Raw genomic sequence first — 17,500 nt, 5'->3', positions numbered from 1 at the left:
GCAGCATTGTGGTGGACGGTGAAGCAGCTGCGATGCTACAGGACAAATCATTACAGTCTGGAGACAAAACCACAGAAACGTCATGTCCAGATTTCTGTTTTTAGAAATGTTTTAGACTTAATCCCTTTTGCTGAGCCTTTCAGAAGATATTACAGGAGTGTGTGTGTGTGTACAGTCATATCCACTTTAATACAGAAATGTAACAGTTACATCAGTTATGAAATACTGCATTTCAGAACTAAAATCTAATGTTTACTAAATATCCAGAGCATGTGATCAGTCGAAATATTTGAAAACATCCGCATTATTATCTTCATCATCAGCATAAATGTAACTATTTATAACACTTTATGTACAAAAGTATTCAGATGCCCGACTTTTCTACTCAGATGTGCTTCTTCCTTAAACTGCTACACAAACTTAAAAACACAAATGTATCTGGATGTTGTAACATGACATTTTCTCTTTACTTGAACTAGGAGACCCAAAGCCAGCTCCATGAAGATCTGCTTTCCATGGGTTGGAGTGGAAGATCAACCCCAATCACTACTCTGACCCTCAATTCTTATATGCACTGAAGACCTACATTTGGTACTGCAAGCACAACATCTAGCAGAACATCTTCCCAGAAGAGTAAAGCTTATTATAACAGCATATGAAGACTAAATTTGGAGTGAGATGTTCAAAAAGCACCATAGGAATCTTGTGCTCAAGTGTCCACAGACCTTTGGCCATACAGTGTATGTTTATAGCTGTTACAGATGTGCAGGGAGAAGATTTTAACCATGTACTGTCTCTGATCACTGTTTCAGGATTTATTTTAACAATAAAATTGATTCGACTGAATTTTTGAGAAGATCTGGTTTAGAGAAAGGTGTCGATGAGTTTCGTTCTCTCCTCCTCCTGAATGAGAAATTCGATTCCACACCGTTTCTGAGAAACCAAATCTTCTTTATGAAATGGGTTTGCTGTGATGCATTCTTCCCTGCTCCATCACTCCGTCTCCTGAATCCCACGCTCGGATAATGATTTATATACTTTTCTCTTTCACGCTGCGATATTCTGGTTATGCGATCATAATGTGTTTTTTCCACCACAATAGGCAGGTGCATCATTCACCAAAGAACCCTTTTCTTCTTCTTTTTATTTTTTATAAAAGATGCAGTGTCTTGAAAATTACTTCCTCTGAGTTTAAAAGGCTTTCTGAGCTAATCAGCCTGTTATTCTCTACTAATAGATGACCAGTAATTGCAACTAATAACTTATTACCCGTCTATACACATATTCTAATAGCATGTATTCAGGAGACATTTTTTACAATAGGATGAGAGACTGAGAGAGAGATAGAAAGAGAGACAGTAAGAGGACAGAGAGAGAGAGAGAGAGAGAGAGAGAGAGAGAGAGAGAGAGAGATCTTTTCATCGGATAGAAAGAAGGAAAATAGGCCCTGTATACAAAAGAAGCTTAAAAGGCAACCTGTAGAATGTTTTTTTCCCTTTTGCAAGATTAATATATAACCTCATTCATGAAACTGAACTGCTGCTCCTTCTGTCTTTGTTTGTTCGTCCACTTGAAACTGCCATTGGGGTGAATTAAGTGTGTAGGTCTGTAATGGCCTCTATTATCCAGACCGTGGCAGTGAGACACCTAGCACCAGCTCACTGTGTGTGTGTGTGTGTGTGTGTGTGTGTGTGCGCACCATGGGAATATGTTCATGCAGGTCAGCCATGTCACTGCTTCACAATACACTCATTACATATAGACAACCATGGCCGAGCTTGTCACAGACAGCACTGAGGAGAAGATCTCAGAGATCTACTGCTGAAAATCTGATCCAGGATTTCATAGGATTTCATTTCAATCCTGCTCTATCAATCTACAATCAATTAATTAATCCTTACTTTATCCCTGATTAGCGTATGCTAAAGGGTTATGGAGTTGTAAAAGGTCAGGGTGCTGACCCCTGAGGAACTCCACGTGCAGGAGATGATCCTCAGGAGGACACGCCGTATAGAAATGATGTAATGTGTGTACAGTTTCACTGTGCATAATAATAAAACAGTATATCTGCTCACAAGCACATGTGTATAGAGGTTTCATCCCAACCCCAGAAAGAGGTGTTGTGCACTTCTCACTGTTATGACGGTGATGTATGTGTGTGTGCACCTTCTAAGATGTTCTGTACAATTTATTAATTTATATTTCGAATTCTTTCCATCTCAGAAACATCTCAGAAACTATTCCATGGTGAGAGATTCTGCTGATAGCAAGCAATGGATGTTCACAATTTGACCCGAATCTGTGAAGTTTGGTGAAGAATGTGATTTATGGGTTTGCATCCAACACTTAATAGTGAAAGAATAAAAACACAGTGGGACCTGGAGCTGAACCCTGAGGAGTACCGAGTTTTTAATCCGGAATATAAATTACAGTAAAGTTGTGTTTATTCTGATTGTGAGACTGACTCACTCAAATCTGTGACATCTATGTTGTAAAAATCAACACAAAAAACTAAAATTTTCTGATTCCGAGAAACTTTTCCAAACATTTCTAATTTTAGCCAGATATTTCCAGCAGGTCCTTTTGACCCCAACATTTTAACATTAGGGTTAAAAGCGTTACTAGCTGAAGTCATTGTGTGTGTGAAAGGCGGCGAGACCAAAGAGCTTTATTGGGCTTTTCAAAGGCGCAGTAACAAACCAACACCAGACGGCCAATAAAGAGACTTCCAGTCCATTTAAAGCCTATTAATATTCTCCTCTGGCCTGCCTGCTTTCTTTAGAGTGACAGGTCCAGACACGCCCAGGAGTCACACACACACACACACACACACACACACACACACACACACACACACACACACACACACACAAACTGACTGGTTAACGTTGTGTTTGTGGACAGTGTGTTGCTGCCTGGGTGAAATCGTTCATGCACAATCTGACTTCTTTCTCACAGGCCACTGAACTCTAATGGACCTTTACTGGTGCCTCTCTCTCTCTCTCTCTCTCTCTCTCTCTCTCTCTCTCTCTCTCTCTCTCTCCCTCTCTCTCTCTCTCTCTCTCTCTCCCTCTCTCTCTCTCTCTCTCTCTCTCTCTCTCTCTCTCTCTCTATATATATATATATATATATATATATATATATATATATATATATATATATATATATATATATTTGTTTATTTGTTTATGTATTTATTTATATTTATTTATTATTTTTCTCCTGAGGTTTTGAGTCTGGATCGTCTCTACTGTACTGAGTGATTTAATCACTAACACATTAAAGCTGCTCTGTTTACTGGGTCAGAGTTAATGGGGAAATCGATTGGATGCGTTTAGCCGAGCATTAGCATTACTGAACTAAATCATTTAATCACTGCATGGAATTCCATCAGAGCTCCTGGTCCTGGGTCTAAGCCTGATTCTTAGTCTGGTCCTGATCCTAATTCTGTTCTTGGTTTTAATACTGGTCCTAATATTATTTATCATCCTGATCTTAATCTTAATTGTGATTTTTATTTTTCTTGCACCTGATTCTGGTCCTGATCGTTATATTAATTCTAGTCCTGGTTGTGGTTCTGGTCCTGATCTTGTTTTCTGATCTTAGTTCTGATTTTGGTCCAGGTCTTGGTCCTGGTCTTAATCATGATATTGATTCTGATCATGGTCCTGATCCTGATCCTGAGATGTTCTGAGAACTCAGAGATTATTTCTATACTGGGTTTTCGAGAGTTATGATGGTATCTGGTTGGTTGTGGTGTAACTGTGACTTTAATCAAATCAAATTACGTTTTATTTATAAAACACATTTAAACCTTGTCCAAAGTGCAAACTACATAATATTAAAAAGCAAGAAATAAAACGAAGACCATGGATGGATTATAAATCATTGAAAGCACAGGAGAAAATATGAGTTTTCAGCATGGATTTGAATTCAGCTGGTGTAGAAGCAGTTCTAATATGTAGTGGTAGGTTGTTCCACAGCCACTGTGAGGGCTCCATCAGCACGCTGTTGTAGGTGAGATTGTGGGGATGTTGATCTCTTGATGGATTATGAGGAATAATTGAGTCAGCAAGGTATTTAGGGGCTCGGTTGCAGAACTAAGATCTTAAAATCAATAACTGGCAACCAGTGCAGTGAACGTAGGATTGAAGTGATGTGACCAGCCTAAAGTCGCGTGGAAATAAAAGCGTGAACGACTGTTTCAAAGCTGTTTCTATTAAAAAATGATTTAGATAACTGGAGTAAGTGATAGTAACTATGCTATTGACTTGTTTTGTCTAGTTTAAGATCATCTGAGAGAACTGCAGTGTGCAGAAAGATCAGAAATGAAGGTGTAGTGAGGAGTCTGAGAGACAGCACTGGACTTTCAGGGTGAAATTTATTGATAAAGAGACGTGGAGTTTATAGCTGCTGTAACGAGACTGAGAACAGGAACTTTTTTCTCTTTCTTCCACTAAATTATTGTAACTTTAAATAGATAAATATTACATTATACATTATTAGATTTAAAGCTGTAAATGTTGGTGGCTGTAACTCTTCTCAGAGAAGATCTCAGAGTTCAGCTCATCGTGAAGTGAGAGGATAAAAGCAGGAAATAAAGAGAGCATGTGTGCAGTGTAAGAGCAATAAAACACCTGTCAGGAATATGGCTCTGGACTACAATTCCCATCAGCCACTGCACCATGACTGTCACATGTCACATGTCACATGTCACTCACACATGGTCCTTGTTGTGTTGATTAGCGCAGGGTTAGAAATCTCACCTTCACACCCACAACTACCACCACATTCTCCTGCCCCTAATAATAATAATCTAATCCAGTGTGTGTGTGTGTGTGTGTGTGTGTGTGTGTGTGTGTGTGTGTGTGTGTGTGTGTGTCCTACCTGCACTGTGTTCCAGGTTTACCTGCTGCAGGAGCACAGACTGTCAACATCATCTCAAGAGCCATCACATCCACTCTGCTTCACACACACACACACACACACACACACACACACACACACACACACACACACACACACACACACTGATCTGGCTGTATGTAGATGATGCACAGGGTATATTTGCATTTTGTGTTTAGAATGAGACGATTAGACGAGCTCTCAACATCAAACAGCAAATCATTTACAGCTGAATGAGAGAGAGAGAGAGAGAGAGAGAGAGAGAGAGAGAGAGAGAGAGAGAGAGAGAGAGATGGAGAGAGAGAGAGAGAGAGAGAGAGAGAGAGAGAGATGGAGAGAGAGAGAGAGAGAGAGAGAGAGAGAGAGAGAGAGAGAGAGAGATGGAGAGAGAGAGAGAGAGAGAGAGAGAGAGATTTTAGTCTATACTGATGTATTTGGTGTATTTGCTTCTTGCCTTCATATGTCAAAATAAAATCCTTCAAATAATCACACACACACACACACACACACACACACACACACACACACATACATACACACATACACACACACACACACACACACACACACACATACATACACACACACACACACACACATACATACACACATACACACACACACACACACACACACACACACACACATACACACATACACACATACACACACACACTCCCAGATCCTTCGTCTATCTTCAAGGTCATCTTGTGAAAGTGTCTGTTTCTTTGGTTGTAATTAAACGTTCTTGTGATGTTCCTCTGCATGGGGTAAATGTTTCTCTTTATTTCTTTTCACTTTTCCTTTTCATCTTCACCATGATTTTTACCAGAGAGAGAGAGAGAGAGAGAGAGAGAGAGAGAGGAGAGAGAGAGAGAGAGAGAGAGAGAGAGAGAGAGAGAGAGAGAGAGAGAGAGAGAGAGAGAGAGAGAGAGAGAGAGAGAGAGGAGAGAGAGAGAGAGAGGAGAGAGAGAGAGAGAGAGAGAGAGAGAGAGAGGAGAGAGAGAGAGAGAGAGAGAGTGAGAGAGAGAGAGTGAGAGAGAGAGTGAGAGAGAGATTAAGGAAAATATCAGATCAAGACTACACTGAAAGAGAAAAGATCATTCAGATTCATACATTTATTCCTATAAGTTGATCAGATGTGATGTGAGGGTGGTGAGGGACAAAACTGCCTGAGATGGAATAAAGAAGAAACCTAAAGAGGAACCAAACTGAGACAAAACCCTCATCCTCATCTGACACCAAATGTTTATTTAATACACTTTCATCATCGATGAAGTTTTCAGTTCACTGATGGAGACTCACATGTTTACATTAATTACTGTCCAAATCCATCTTCAAGGTTTTTTAGTTGAACCTCCAGAGGGACATAATGGATCTTTATGCTGTTAATGTGGAGAACGTTCTCAGCAGAAGTGAGTGATTCTCAGGTGAAGAGAGAGTCCAGAAGGTTGGCATCAGGACGGATCAGGCAGGTCCAGAGAGCAGGAAGGGACAGGAGCACGGGCATCAGGAACATGTTTAACTTAATGTAAGATGTTCAGGTTCATGTAGGTTGTGTCTCAGGTCCTGCAATAGTCAACTTTCCACTTCTTTGTTTCTGTGAGGAAAGGTTCTGGTGTTCAGTGTTGAGTTACGCACGTCACTGCATCTGGTCCAGCGCAGTGTGATGCTGATCTTCATTATTCACTGCAAGAAATTCTTTGTTTGTGAGCAGCAGTATTACCCAGAATGCACAATGTGTGTGTGTGTGTGTGTGTGTGTGTGTGTGTGTGTGTGTGTGTGTGTGTGTGTGTGTGTGTGTTTAATACCTTGTACATTATCAGCTCTTAGACTGTTAGTTGTTTACTGAAGAGACTGTAAGTGATTAAGGTCAGTGTGGATTATCTTTACAAGCTGCTGTCAGTGAACTTCTCAAACCTGCAGGTTCTTCTCTCAGAGATGAGGAGTTATCTTCTGAATAAACTGTTCTCCTAGTGATCCTGCTCCATGGATCTCACCCTATAACGCACACTGAAGAGGATTCAGCAGCTTTGCATGTCAGAAAAGTGGATTCAGAGTTGATTCTTATTTATATGACACCTGAAGAAGTTCAAACCTTTCCTCAAGGACAGAATGTTCTGGGTCAGAAGAAGTTCCACTCGACGCAGACGCAGAGTCTTTCAGCACGTCTCATTACGCCGTGCTGCTCGTGAGCTGCGTGATCATCGATCTTTTCCTTGATAACACCCTTCGACTGTTCACTTTCACATCACTCTCTCTTCCACTTCTATTCACTCCATCATTTACAGGAGGGACAAAAACAAACAAACCAACAAACAAACAACGGCATGTGTTGTGTTTTAGACCTTCAGCTGAACCTCACTGCATTGCTCAGAGTTTTGTTCTTCTTTAGCTTCATCTGTGCAGCACTTTTGGGGTTTTCTTGTCACAAATGAGCTTTTAAAGGATTTAGAAATTATTTTATTTATTTATTACATTTTTTTGCAGTTGATGTTTTGTGCTTTTTCGAGCAGGAGAAAGGTTTTTTCTTTCAATTTCACAGGAATGAAGATCTGAATAAAGTCTGACGTTCTTATCATTCCACAAAAGTTTCCTCCTGCAGCACGAGTGAGTTTTTATTAAGTTTACAATCAACACACTTCTATAAAATACTATACTTATTTCTCCTACAACATCAAAGTAACACACACACACACACACGCACACACACACACACACACACACACACACACACACACACACACACACACACACACACACGCGCACACACACACACACACACACACGCGCACACACACACACACACACACACACACACACACACTGCTCACTAACAAACATCCTTCTTTAATCATCTCAGGTTCTCTATAAGGAGACGTGTTATGTAACAGGAATGGAAGGAGTCTCCAGTGTCAGTGATTTGTAACAGGTGGCGCTGTAACGTGAGTTTATGTTTCTTGAAACAGTTTGTAACAGTTTCTTTTCCATGTCTGCAAAACATCTTTGTGCACATGCAGTATTTGTTTTATAAAATATCAAAATATTTTGTCTGCTTTCTCTGAATTGATCACGTCGTTCAGATTACACACAGTTTAATGTTTCTCTCTGGTGGGATTAATGAATGTCTTAAATCTGAAACTTTGTGAAAAGCTGACAGTCCATCAATCAATTACTCTGGAGCCGTGACTAAAGATGGGCAGTAACTGATTTACCACTGGTGCAGGAAACGTGGTGTAGGGGATGGGGAGGATGGGGGGCAGGGTGGTGGGGACGGGATGCAGAGGACAGGATGTAATGGACAGGGTGAAGGAGACAAAGTGTAGGAGACAGGGTAAAGGAGATAGGGTGTAAGAGACAGGAAGTATGAGACAGGGTGTAGGAGACAATGTGTTGGGGACATGGTGTAGAAGACAGAGAGTATGAGACAGGGTGTAGGGGAAAGGGTGATGAGGACAGGGTGTAGGAGACAGGGTGTATGGCACAGGGTGATGAGGACAGGGTGTATGGGACAGGGTGAAGTGGACAGGGTGTATGGTACAGGGTGTAGGAGACAGGGTGTATGGGACAGGGTGAAGGGATAGGGTGTATGGACAGGGTGAATGGGACATTGTGTAGGAGACAGTGTGTATAGGACGGGGTGAAGGGGACATTGTGTAGGAGACAGGGTGTATGGGACAGGGTGAAGGGGACTGGGTGTAGGGGACAGGGTGTCTGAGACTGGTGTAGGGGACATTGTGTAGGAGACAGGGTGAAGGGACAGGGTTTAGGGGACAGGGTGGGGGACATTGTGTAGGAGACAGGGTGTATGGGACAGGGTGTAGGGGACAGGGTGTCTGAGACAGGGGAAAGGGACAGGGTGTATGGGACAGGGTGAAGGGGACAGAGTGTCTGAGACAGGGTGAAGGGGACAGGGTGTATGGGACAGGGTGAAGGGGACAGAGTGTCTGAGACAGGGTGTATGGGGCAGGGTGAAGGGGACAGAGTGTCTGAGACAGGGTGAAGGGACAGGGTGTATGGGACAGGGTGAAGGGGACAGAGTGTCTGAGACAGGGTGTAGGAGACAGGTGTATGGGACAGGGTGAAGGGGACAGAGTGTATGGGACAGGGTGAAGGGACAGGGTGTATGGGACAGGGTGAAGGGGACAGAGTGTCTGAGACAGGGTGTATGGGACAGGGTGAAGGGGACAGAGTGTATGGGACAGGGTGAAGGGGACAGGGTGTATGGGACAGGGTGAAGGGGACAGAGTGTCTGAGACAGGGTGTTGAACAGACTATAATTTTTAGGATTTGGAGTAAAAATCGAAATCTTTAGAAAAGTTCAGGTTTCTCAGAATGAGGTGAGAGAATCCTGTACGGTTCTGCAGGTTCTGTAACTGTAACAACCCTAAAACTAGAGCTCTTTTTTCTCACTTATTATTTATTAAAATATAAAATTCCACTGTGTGCATGTGTGTGTGTGTGTGTGTGTGTGTGTGTGTGTGTGTGTGTGTAAAACAGTATTAATCTGCAGAAGGAAAATGATTTTGTTACAGTTTATTTTTAAAACCTGACATTAAAAGGAATTTGATTGAGGAAAATATTTCCTTTTACAATATCAATTATGAACACAATACAGCAAATTATATCATAATTACATCTCACATAAAAACATTAAGAACAAGCGCAAATAATAATAATAATAATAATAATAATAATAATAATGATGATGATGATGATGAAGATGAAGATGAAGATGAAGATGATGTTTATGATGAAGAAGGGTTAGCTGTAATACCTGAAGCCTGTAGTTTTACAGGAAACACATCTGGAGGGAAATAAGTGCAATAGTGTGTAACAGGACGTGGAGGTGGAGTTTAATGACACTCACATTATATTATTAAAAATACAGGAAGTTTGAAACGTAATAAAAGTAGAGAAGGAGGAAGTGATGTAGAAAAATGAGATCTGCACACTTGTTCACATTAGTGTTATATTGTACTGTTTCTATAAAGTGCAGCTCCACATTCAGGGAAATTTACGCCTAAAATTTGATTCTGATCCAAAAGCTGTGGTGGAAATTCCGGATCAATCCAACAAACTGTTGCATTTTCCCACTTTTCCAAAAAGTATACTTAAATTCCAACACGTGTGCATGGATTTCGCTACGGGATTCAAATTTCAGCTTTATGCAATCCCATAATGCCCAGCTGCAGGAAATGTTCTTACTGAATAATTTAAATAGCCATCATTTTCTAGTTAAATGATGAGGTCAAAGGGGTGTGGCTTCATCAGGTCACATAAATAAGCCCTGACCCCAGGGGAAGTGTGAAGGGGAAGTCAGCATGGGCTTGTTGCACTGTTCACACTGCAGCAGGAGACTGTGAGCTGGACACCATTTTGTACGCAGGTCTGAAATGTCATGGGACTCGATTTAAATACTTTAAAATGATACCTTTATTTAATAGTCCGTTGTGTATCGTGGTTATTTAATGAATGTGTACTATATATTAATAATTCACTATAAATGTAAAAGTTCGTTGTGGAATCAGAGGTTATTTTTGGTTGGACTCCTGGTCGCTCTGTTCATCTGTGAAGCAGACGTCTACGTCACTGTCCTCGTCGCTCTTTAGCTCCTCTCCATGATCGTGATCTTCAGCCTGCTCTTCTTCCTCGCCCAACCTCTTTTTCATGCTCTGGTGTCCCGGGTGTCTGGACTTGACGTGGCGCTCGAGGTCTCTCCGGCGCACCAGCACTTTCCCGCAGTAGTCGCATCGGTACGGCGTGTTCCCCTCAGCGTGCAGGCGGACATGCTTGTTGAGGTTACTCGGGTCACCAAACGGCCTGAAGCACACCTTGCATTTGAGCGGCTTGTAGCCTGTGTGTGTCCGCATGTGGATCTTTAGTCCGTACTTCCGGGAGTAGAGCTTCCCACAGTACAGACACAAGTGACCTTTCTTCGGTTTGCCCGCGACTGCGTTTGCTCCTGCTGCCGCCGCTGCATGTGCATGTGTCACTGAGGGCAGGGGTTCCAGTCTGACTTGAGATTTCTCCACATGTACATTCATCTCCCTGTCCACTGGGCTGCAGGTCGGGTTCACATCCGCCCTAAGAGCCGGAGCACCAAAGTAAGAGGAAACCGAGTCAGGATAGCGGAGAAGGTGGAGCTTTAGTGGATAATAGGGTGAACCGTAAAGCAGTTCTCCGTTATAAACAGTGAATGGAACAAGAGGAACACCATTACCGTCTCCGTTGTAAGATGGCGGTAACGATATGCGCTCGAAAGGAAAACCGGGTGGAATGTGAGGATAACGAGTTCCAGGGGAGACGTGCTTGAAAGCCGAGGTCTCCTCGAAATGAGATAATATTGAAAACCCTCGAGGCGCAGAGTCGGTAGAAGAGCGGCTAGGCTTCAAGACCTGAGAGAGCTTTCCAAAGCTGAGTGTCGTGTCTGCTTTTGTGTTTCCATTTGTGGCTTCATCAGCCGGAGGAAACATTTTGCTGAATCCCGCAGGGATGAAAGCTGAGCGAGTGCCAGGCTGAAATGTCACACAGGAGCTGGCACTGATCAGGCCGTGATGGTGCCTGGATGATGAGGTCACGCTCATGTCGAGTGCTCGGTCCTGCTCTTCCTGGCTGGCTCGCCGCGGCAACCCTCCTGCTGCTGCGACCTTGTTGTTAAAGGGTGAAGCACTTGCTCCACTGGGGATATCGCCCGACTTGGGTGATCGGCTGAAGTTGGTGTTGTCTGGAGGTCCTCGTGGTGCATGCTCGTGACTGATGGGGGTTCGTGTGTAGCTGAGGGCACAATTAAAATGCACGTGTGCTTTCAGGGTGTTTGGGTACCGGAAAATTCTCCAACAATACCAGCAAATGTAACGTTCTTCACCTGAAATATACAAACATACAAACTTCAAAAATCATTTAAACTATAAAATGTTAAAATAAAAAGTAGAAAAATTATATTAAATTATATTAAATTATATTAGATTAGATTAGATTAGATTAGATTAGATTAGATTAGATTAGATTATTGCGCACCAGTGGATATGATATGATAATTAAATGAATTTTCTGGTTTTAAATTAATCCAACTTGAACCTTTTCTGAAAAGGAAATCCTCTCATATGATTAGATTAGATTTATTAGATTAGATTAGATTAGATTTTCGTGTGTATGGCGGTATGACACCAGTTGATTTGACGTCATTTCCGTCCGTATAAAGGTAATGATTTTATAATATGAACTCGGGTCTTGTGTTTTATTTACCATAACAAAAAGGGCAATCTGTCGTTTACAAACACAGCAGTAGACACACACACACACACACACACACACACACACACACACACACACACACACACACACACAATCTCTCTCTCTCGCTATCACTTTCTGTCTCTCTTTCCCGTGGAAGTGATAGCAGATGTTGCTTGAAATCGCAATCGTGAAAAACAACAAAACACACACACAATGAGTTTGTCCCATCTGTTAACACACACACACACACAGAGAGAGAGAGAGAGAGAGAGAGAGAGAGAGAGAGAGACAGAGAGAGAGAGTAATAATCCCCCGGTAATAAAAGTCAGTATTGAGGAGGAACAATGCCGCTAATTCGCCGTAAAACACTTCACTCTTTCACTTGATTTGTCTGTGAGAGGATGAATATTAATGAGCGCGTGACATTTGTTAACCTTCTCCCTCCTCTGAGACCTGATTAACATCGAGGAGCTTTTTATTCTGAAAACTAAATAAAAGTAAGTCATTACTCCGCGTTTATTCTCCACTCATTCACCTGCTGTTCTTCATTCTCTCTCTCTCTCTCTCTCTCTCTCTCTCTCTCGCTCTCTCTTTCTCTTCATTCCTGTATTTCTTTATCTCTGTCCATCTCTCTCACTCTCTTTTTTTTTTTTCGTCTTTTTTTAATCGATTATTCTCTTTAGTGAAAATGTAGGGATGGAGTGAGGGATGGAGTGAGGGATGGAGAGACACTGAGCGAGAAATGGAGCGCGATGGAGAGAAAAAAAGAGAGCTGGACTGAGATGAACAGATGAAGAGAAATAAAGAGATTTGGAAAGAGAATAATCGTCCTGCGATAATTTCATCCTGATCACACATTATTCTCCTAATATCGGATTATTGGCTTTGAGAGCAGATTAAAAAGAATTCATGTAATTAGTCTGGATAAATATCTGGATTGCGTTCACACTCCGAAATCACTGCAGGAATCCGATTTCAAATCAGAATTTGGAATTCTGAAAAATGTTCTGCTTCCCGCTGATTTTATTTATCTTAAATTACTTAATTAATGAATTACTTAGTAATTGTTGAAGAAAACTATTTTTTTAAATTATTTTATAATGTTATAAATATTATTATTATTTTTCGTATTATTAATAATATTATTATTATTATTATTATTATTATTATTATTATTATTATTATTATTATTATTGTTGTTGTTGTTGTTGTTGTTGTTGTTAGAAACTTAAACATATCTAAAAAGTAGATAATTTAAATATGACTACATAAACACACACCCACACACACACACACACACACCTCTCTCGTCGTGTGTAGGTGTTGCAGTAGTGGGAATTTGGAACCATTGAGCCAGAACCTCGGAGTACCAAACACTCAACTCCTCTCCGACCGGGATTTCTCTGAGCGCGCGGTAAAATATCTGCAACACACACACACACACACACACACACACACACACACACACACACACACACACACACACACATACACACACACACACACACAGACACACACACACACACACACACACACACACACACACACACACACACACACTGATCAGAGCGAAATCATTTAACAAACACAAAACACCCGGAAAATAACATATTTATTTATTGTATTTATTCTTTTTATAACCGGTCATTAAATTAGTGATGTAGTTTGGAGTAAATTGGAGCGCTGCCATTGGTGCATCTCACTCACCGGTCCACCAGGTAAATCCGACACCGCCTCCAGGTTCTGTTCTTGACTGTTCCGCGCTGCTCGGATTAATAAAATCCAATCTGAGACTGCAGAACCACATTCATCTACAAACTCCCCTCGGACCAGGCGCACCTGCATCATCATCATCATCATCATCATCATCATCATCATCATCATCATCATCATAATAATAATAATAATAATAATAATAATAATAATAATAATAATAAAGTTATATAATGTGGCTTCGTTTAAATTTGTAAAATATTACTCGAGTTTGACTCTGACAGGGTATAAAAAGTGCTCCAGGATTTTCTAAAAACGAAAATGTGAGTAAAATTCGACATTGTGAAGATTCGGTTCTCCGGACCGGGCCGCGTTTTATTGCTCCGGATCACAGCAGGAGGGTTCATACAATAAAGCTCAGTTAAAGAAGTTCATAAATACGGGGTGAAGATTCAGTTACAACAGAAACTAAAACAACTAAAGTGGACGTTTGAATCCCCGAAAAACTGAAGTCACTTTGATTTTTATTATTATTTGTATTTTTATTTTTTTTAGAATTGAGCAGCTATTAGAGCGCGTGAGAGTTTTTCATATTTATTATGAAATTGTTGAAACTGTGGCGCGTTCACCATCTTTAATTTGTTTCTATTTAATTTAATTCCTTTTTGTCTCCGATTCCCCCGGGGGTCATTAATTACACACACACAGGCACACACACACACACACACACACACACACACAGGGCGCTGTAATGTGTGTTTATTTGCTCTATTAGACGCGCAGATGATGATCTCAGAGGGAGCTTTAATGAGTCTGAGGTGAGAAATAAATTCACCGTTTCTAATAAATTAAAGATTAAAAGCGCGTGACAGCTGCACGGCCTCGAGCACTGCATCCATCACCGCCCTAAAGAGGGGCGGGGCATCTGACTAAATATACATCATAATATATACATCACAATATATACATTATAATTTATATTTCTATAAACACTGAAGGGAAATTGGAAGCGTGTCGCAGGCGCGTGCCGAGAATTTACTGTTCTTCTTATTTATAATAGTTTATAATTAGTTTCCTCGCGTGCGGTATCAGGACTTATTTTTCCTCCTTCTCCTGATTTAATTTCCTGCAAACACACACACAAACACACCCATATATAAATAACCCCATTCCTCAGGTGTCTCGTGCAGGTGTGTGAGCAGGAAGTTCTCAGGTCTCTACTCGGTGGTTGTGATGATTGTAATTTCTCTCTCAGTACCGCGGGATTATTTTGTATCATTTATATTAATCATAAAAACTCACACAGACTGAATATTTCTTTGTTCTGTTGTGATTTAAAACTGTGTGTAAGTGTGAACATTTCGTGTGAAGTGAATTGAACTTTTATTTGGAACTGATTTAATGATGAAAGTTTGTGATTCTTTTTTTCCGACACCAGTAAAACATCAACTGTATCAATTTCACGTGTAAAATTAAAATTTAAGAATAAAAGTGAACTGAGTGTAAATGAGAGTGTAAATATCATCATTACACTGAGCTCGTGCTAAACCCGAGTTTAGAACAAACACGATTACACGAGATTAAACTTCTAATCTGGTTTCTGGAATTCATTTGTGTTCACAAATAACCTGAAAATAAAATCATTAAAAAAACAAATCTGTATTTATTTTAACAGTTTTATTAAATAGTGTAATATTTACTGTTTTATAAAAAAAAAAAAGGATCGATAAACACGACTTCAGTTATTAATAATCCGCTCTGTTCCCTGAACCAGGATGAGTTTCATTATATTAATATATTTTGTGTTTTTGTTTCTCTGTGTGTAATTTATCTGCTCTTTAACTCAGTTCTTAATTTCTGTATGTTTTTATCTGTTTTGTAATCTGAGATCATCTGCACAGGTTAGGATTATTACAGTAAATATAATTATACTGCAGAATTCATCTGATTTAATCCAGTTAAATGTTTATATAATTTAATTTATTTCTAGAATTTATTATTATTTAGAATTTAAAATAACTGTATATCTTTATATCTGAATCAGTTGCAGTTGCAGTCTGGCAGCTTCGACACTAACATCATAATAATAATAATAATATTAATAATAATAATAATAATAATAATAATAATAATAATAATAATAATAATAATAAAAGTCTGAAAGGGTTTAAAGTTTCCTGAATGTAATTGCTTGGTTTGTGGTTTTTGTGTTAATTTATTTGGTTGCTTATTTGTCTTTTATTAATGTTTAAGTTTATATTTATTATGATTATTTGTTCATTTAGTTTTTCGATATTCAATATTTATTTGTTTGTTTTGTTTGTTTAGTTATTAGCGCGGTTTTGTTTAAAAATTACTTTATAATCCATTATAAACATTTAACTTATCTTCACAATTTCCTACAAAAAGTTAGGTTTTTACTTTAAATATCAAAAAACAACAACAGTAATAATAATAATAATAATAATAATAATAATAATAATAATAATAATAATAATAATAACAATAATAACAATAATAATAATTATTATTATTGTTATTATTATTATTGTTATTATTATGATTATTATTAATATTGTTGTTGTTGTTGTTGTTGTTGTTATTGTTGTTATAAATGAATACATTAATTAATCCTCACCTTCTTTTTAACTCCGACTTCCTTCCGGTCTGAGACACACTTCCCCAGGCGGAAGATTCCTGGTACCGGTCCGAGGCGCGCGCCTGCGGGTATGCTGCAGTCCGCGAACACGCTGATGGAGGAGGAAGTTCTGCTCACCTGCATGACTGAGGGAGTGTGTGTGTGGGACCAGGAGTGAAAACCAGAACCGAACCCAGGACACACACACACACACACACTCACACACACTCACTCACACTCACTCACACTCACTCCTATACACACAGTTTGGGGTTTGATGAGTTCCGCGTCCTCGTGCACTGTGACTTGGTGTGTCTGAGCTCTCCGCCTTTTTCTAACTGCTGAGGGGAAGTGAAGGGGGGGTCTGAGAAACACCGAGCTGCGCTCTTTTTTTCAACAGCTGTGTGTGTGTGTGTGTGTGAGAGAGAGAGAGAGAGAGAGAGAGCTGGTCACATGGAGACTTTCCCCCCTGCCAGGCTCATATAATAATGAGGCGCTCCAAAACCGCTCAGGAGACAATTATACGCCCCCGAGCGACCCCCAAAAAATCCAATTTGTCAAGGGCAGAGAAAAGAGCGGCTGCATTAATCCTCAGCATGTGGCTTTGTGCTCCGGACAGGTCCGAGATTTTAAGTGACAAACCCGCTGTATAATTTCACCATAAATTCTCCGAAGCTCGCGCTTTGTTTCCAAACAGCACCGATTTTTCTTCTGGAGTCGCAGCGCGCTTTAAACCTCCTCATCCTTTATACACTTCAAAGAGCCTTTATCTTCTGCTCCTGTGTGTGTGTGTGTGTGTGTGTGTGTGTGTGTGTGTGTGAGTGAGTGAGAGAGAGAGAGAGAGAGAGAGAGAGAGAGAGAGAGAGAGGACTTTGTTAACTTTCTATTGACTCCCGGCGTGTGCCGAACAGGTACTCAACAGGAAGACTAGCGCGCACACACACACACACACACACACACACACACACACACACTTTTAAAATGCAGCTTCGTTTTTTAATGATG

General features: G+C 40.3%; 1 protein-coding gene across 1 annotated transcript; it reads right to left on the bottom strand.

The window, feature by feature from the left end:
• Nucleotides 1-9,466: 9,466 nt before the first annotated feature.
• prdm13 (PR domain containing 13) lies at nucleotides 9,467-16,829 on the bottom strand. The gene is made up of 4 exons (XM_046876374.1): nucleotides 16,496-16,829; nucleotides 13,852-13,983; nucleotides 13,447-13,567; nucleotides 9,467-11,773 (listed from the first exon to the last, which is right to left on the bottom strand). Exons 1-4 carry the CDS (start codon nucleotides 16,637-16,639, stop codon nucleotides 10,440-10,442), a joined length of 1,731 nt encoding a protein of 576 aa, XP_046732330.1. The 5' UTR covers nucleotides 16,640-16,829; the 3' UTR covers nucleotides 9,467-10,439.
• Nucleotides 16,830-17,500: the final 671 nt, after the last annotated feature.

Source organism: Silurus meridionalis, chromosome 20, assembly GCF_014805685.1.
Source record: "Silurus meridionalis isolate SWU-2019-XX chromosome 20, ASM1480568v1, whole genome shotgun sequence".
Classification (NCBI taxonomy): domain Eukaryota; kingdom Metazoa; phylum Chordata; class Actinopteri; order Siluriformes; family Siluridae; genus Silurus; species Silurus meridionalis.
Note: the sequence above shows the minus strand (reverse complement) of the source record. Positions and strands in the feature narration are given on the sequence as shown.

Excerpts from the sequence above, each read along its gene's own strand:
- prdm13 (XM_046876374.1), bottom strand. The coding sequence starts at position 16,639 with ATGCAGGTGAGCAGAACTTCCTCCTCCATCAGCGTGTTCGCGGACTGC. Across the intron at positions 13,984-16,495 it reads AAGTCGGAGTTAAAAAGAAG|GTGCGCCTGGTCCGAGGGGA; the intron begins GTGAGGATTAAT and ends ATGATGATGCAG. Across the intron at positions 11,774-13,446 it reads ACCTACACACGACGAGAGAG|GTGAAGAACGTTACATTTGC; the intron begins GTGTGTGTGTGT and ends TGTATATTTCAG.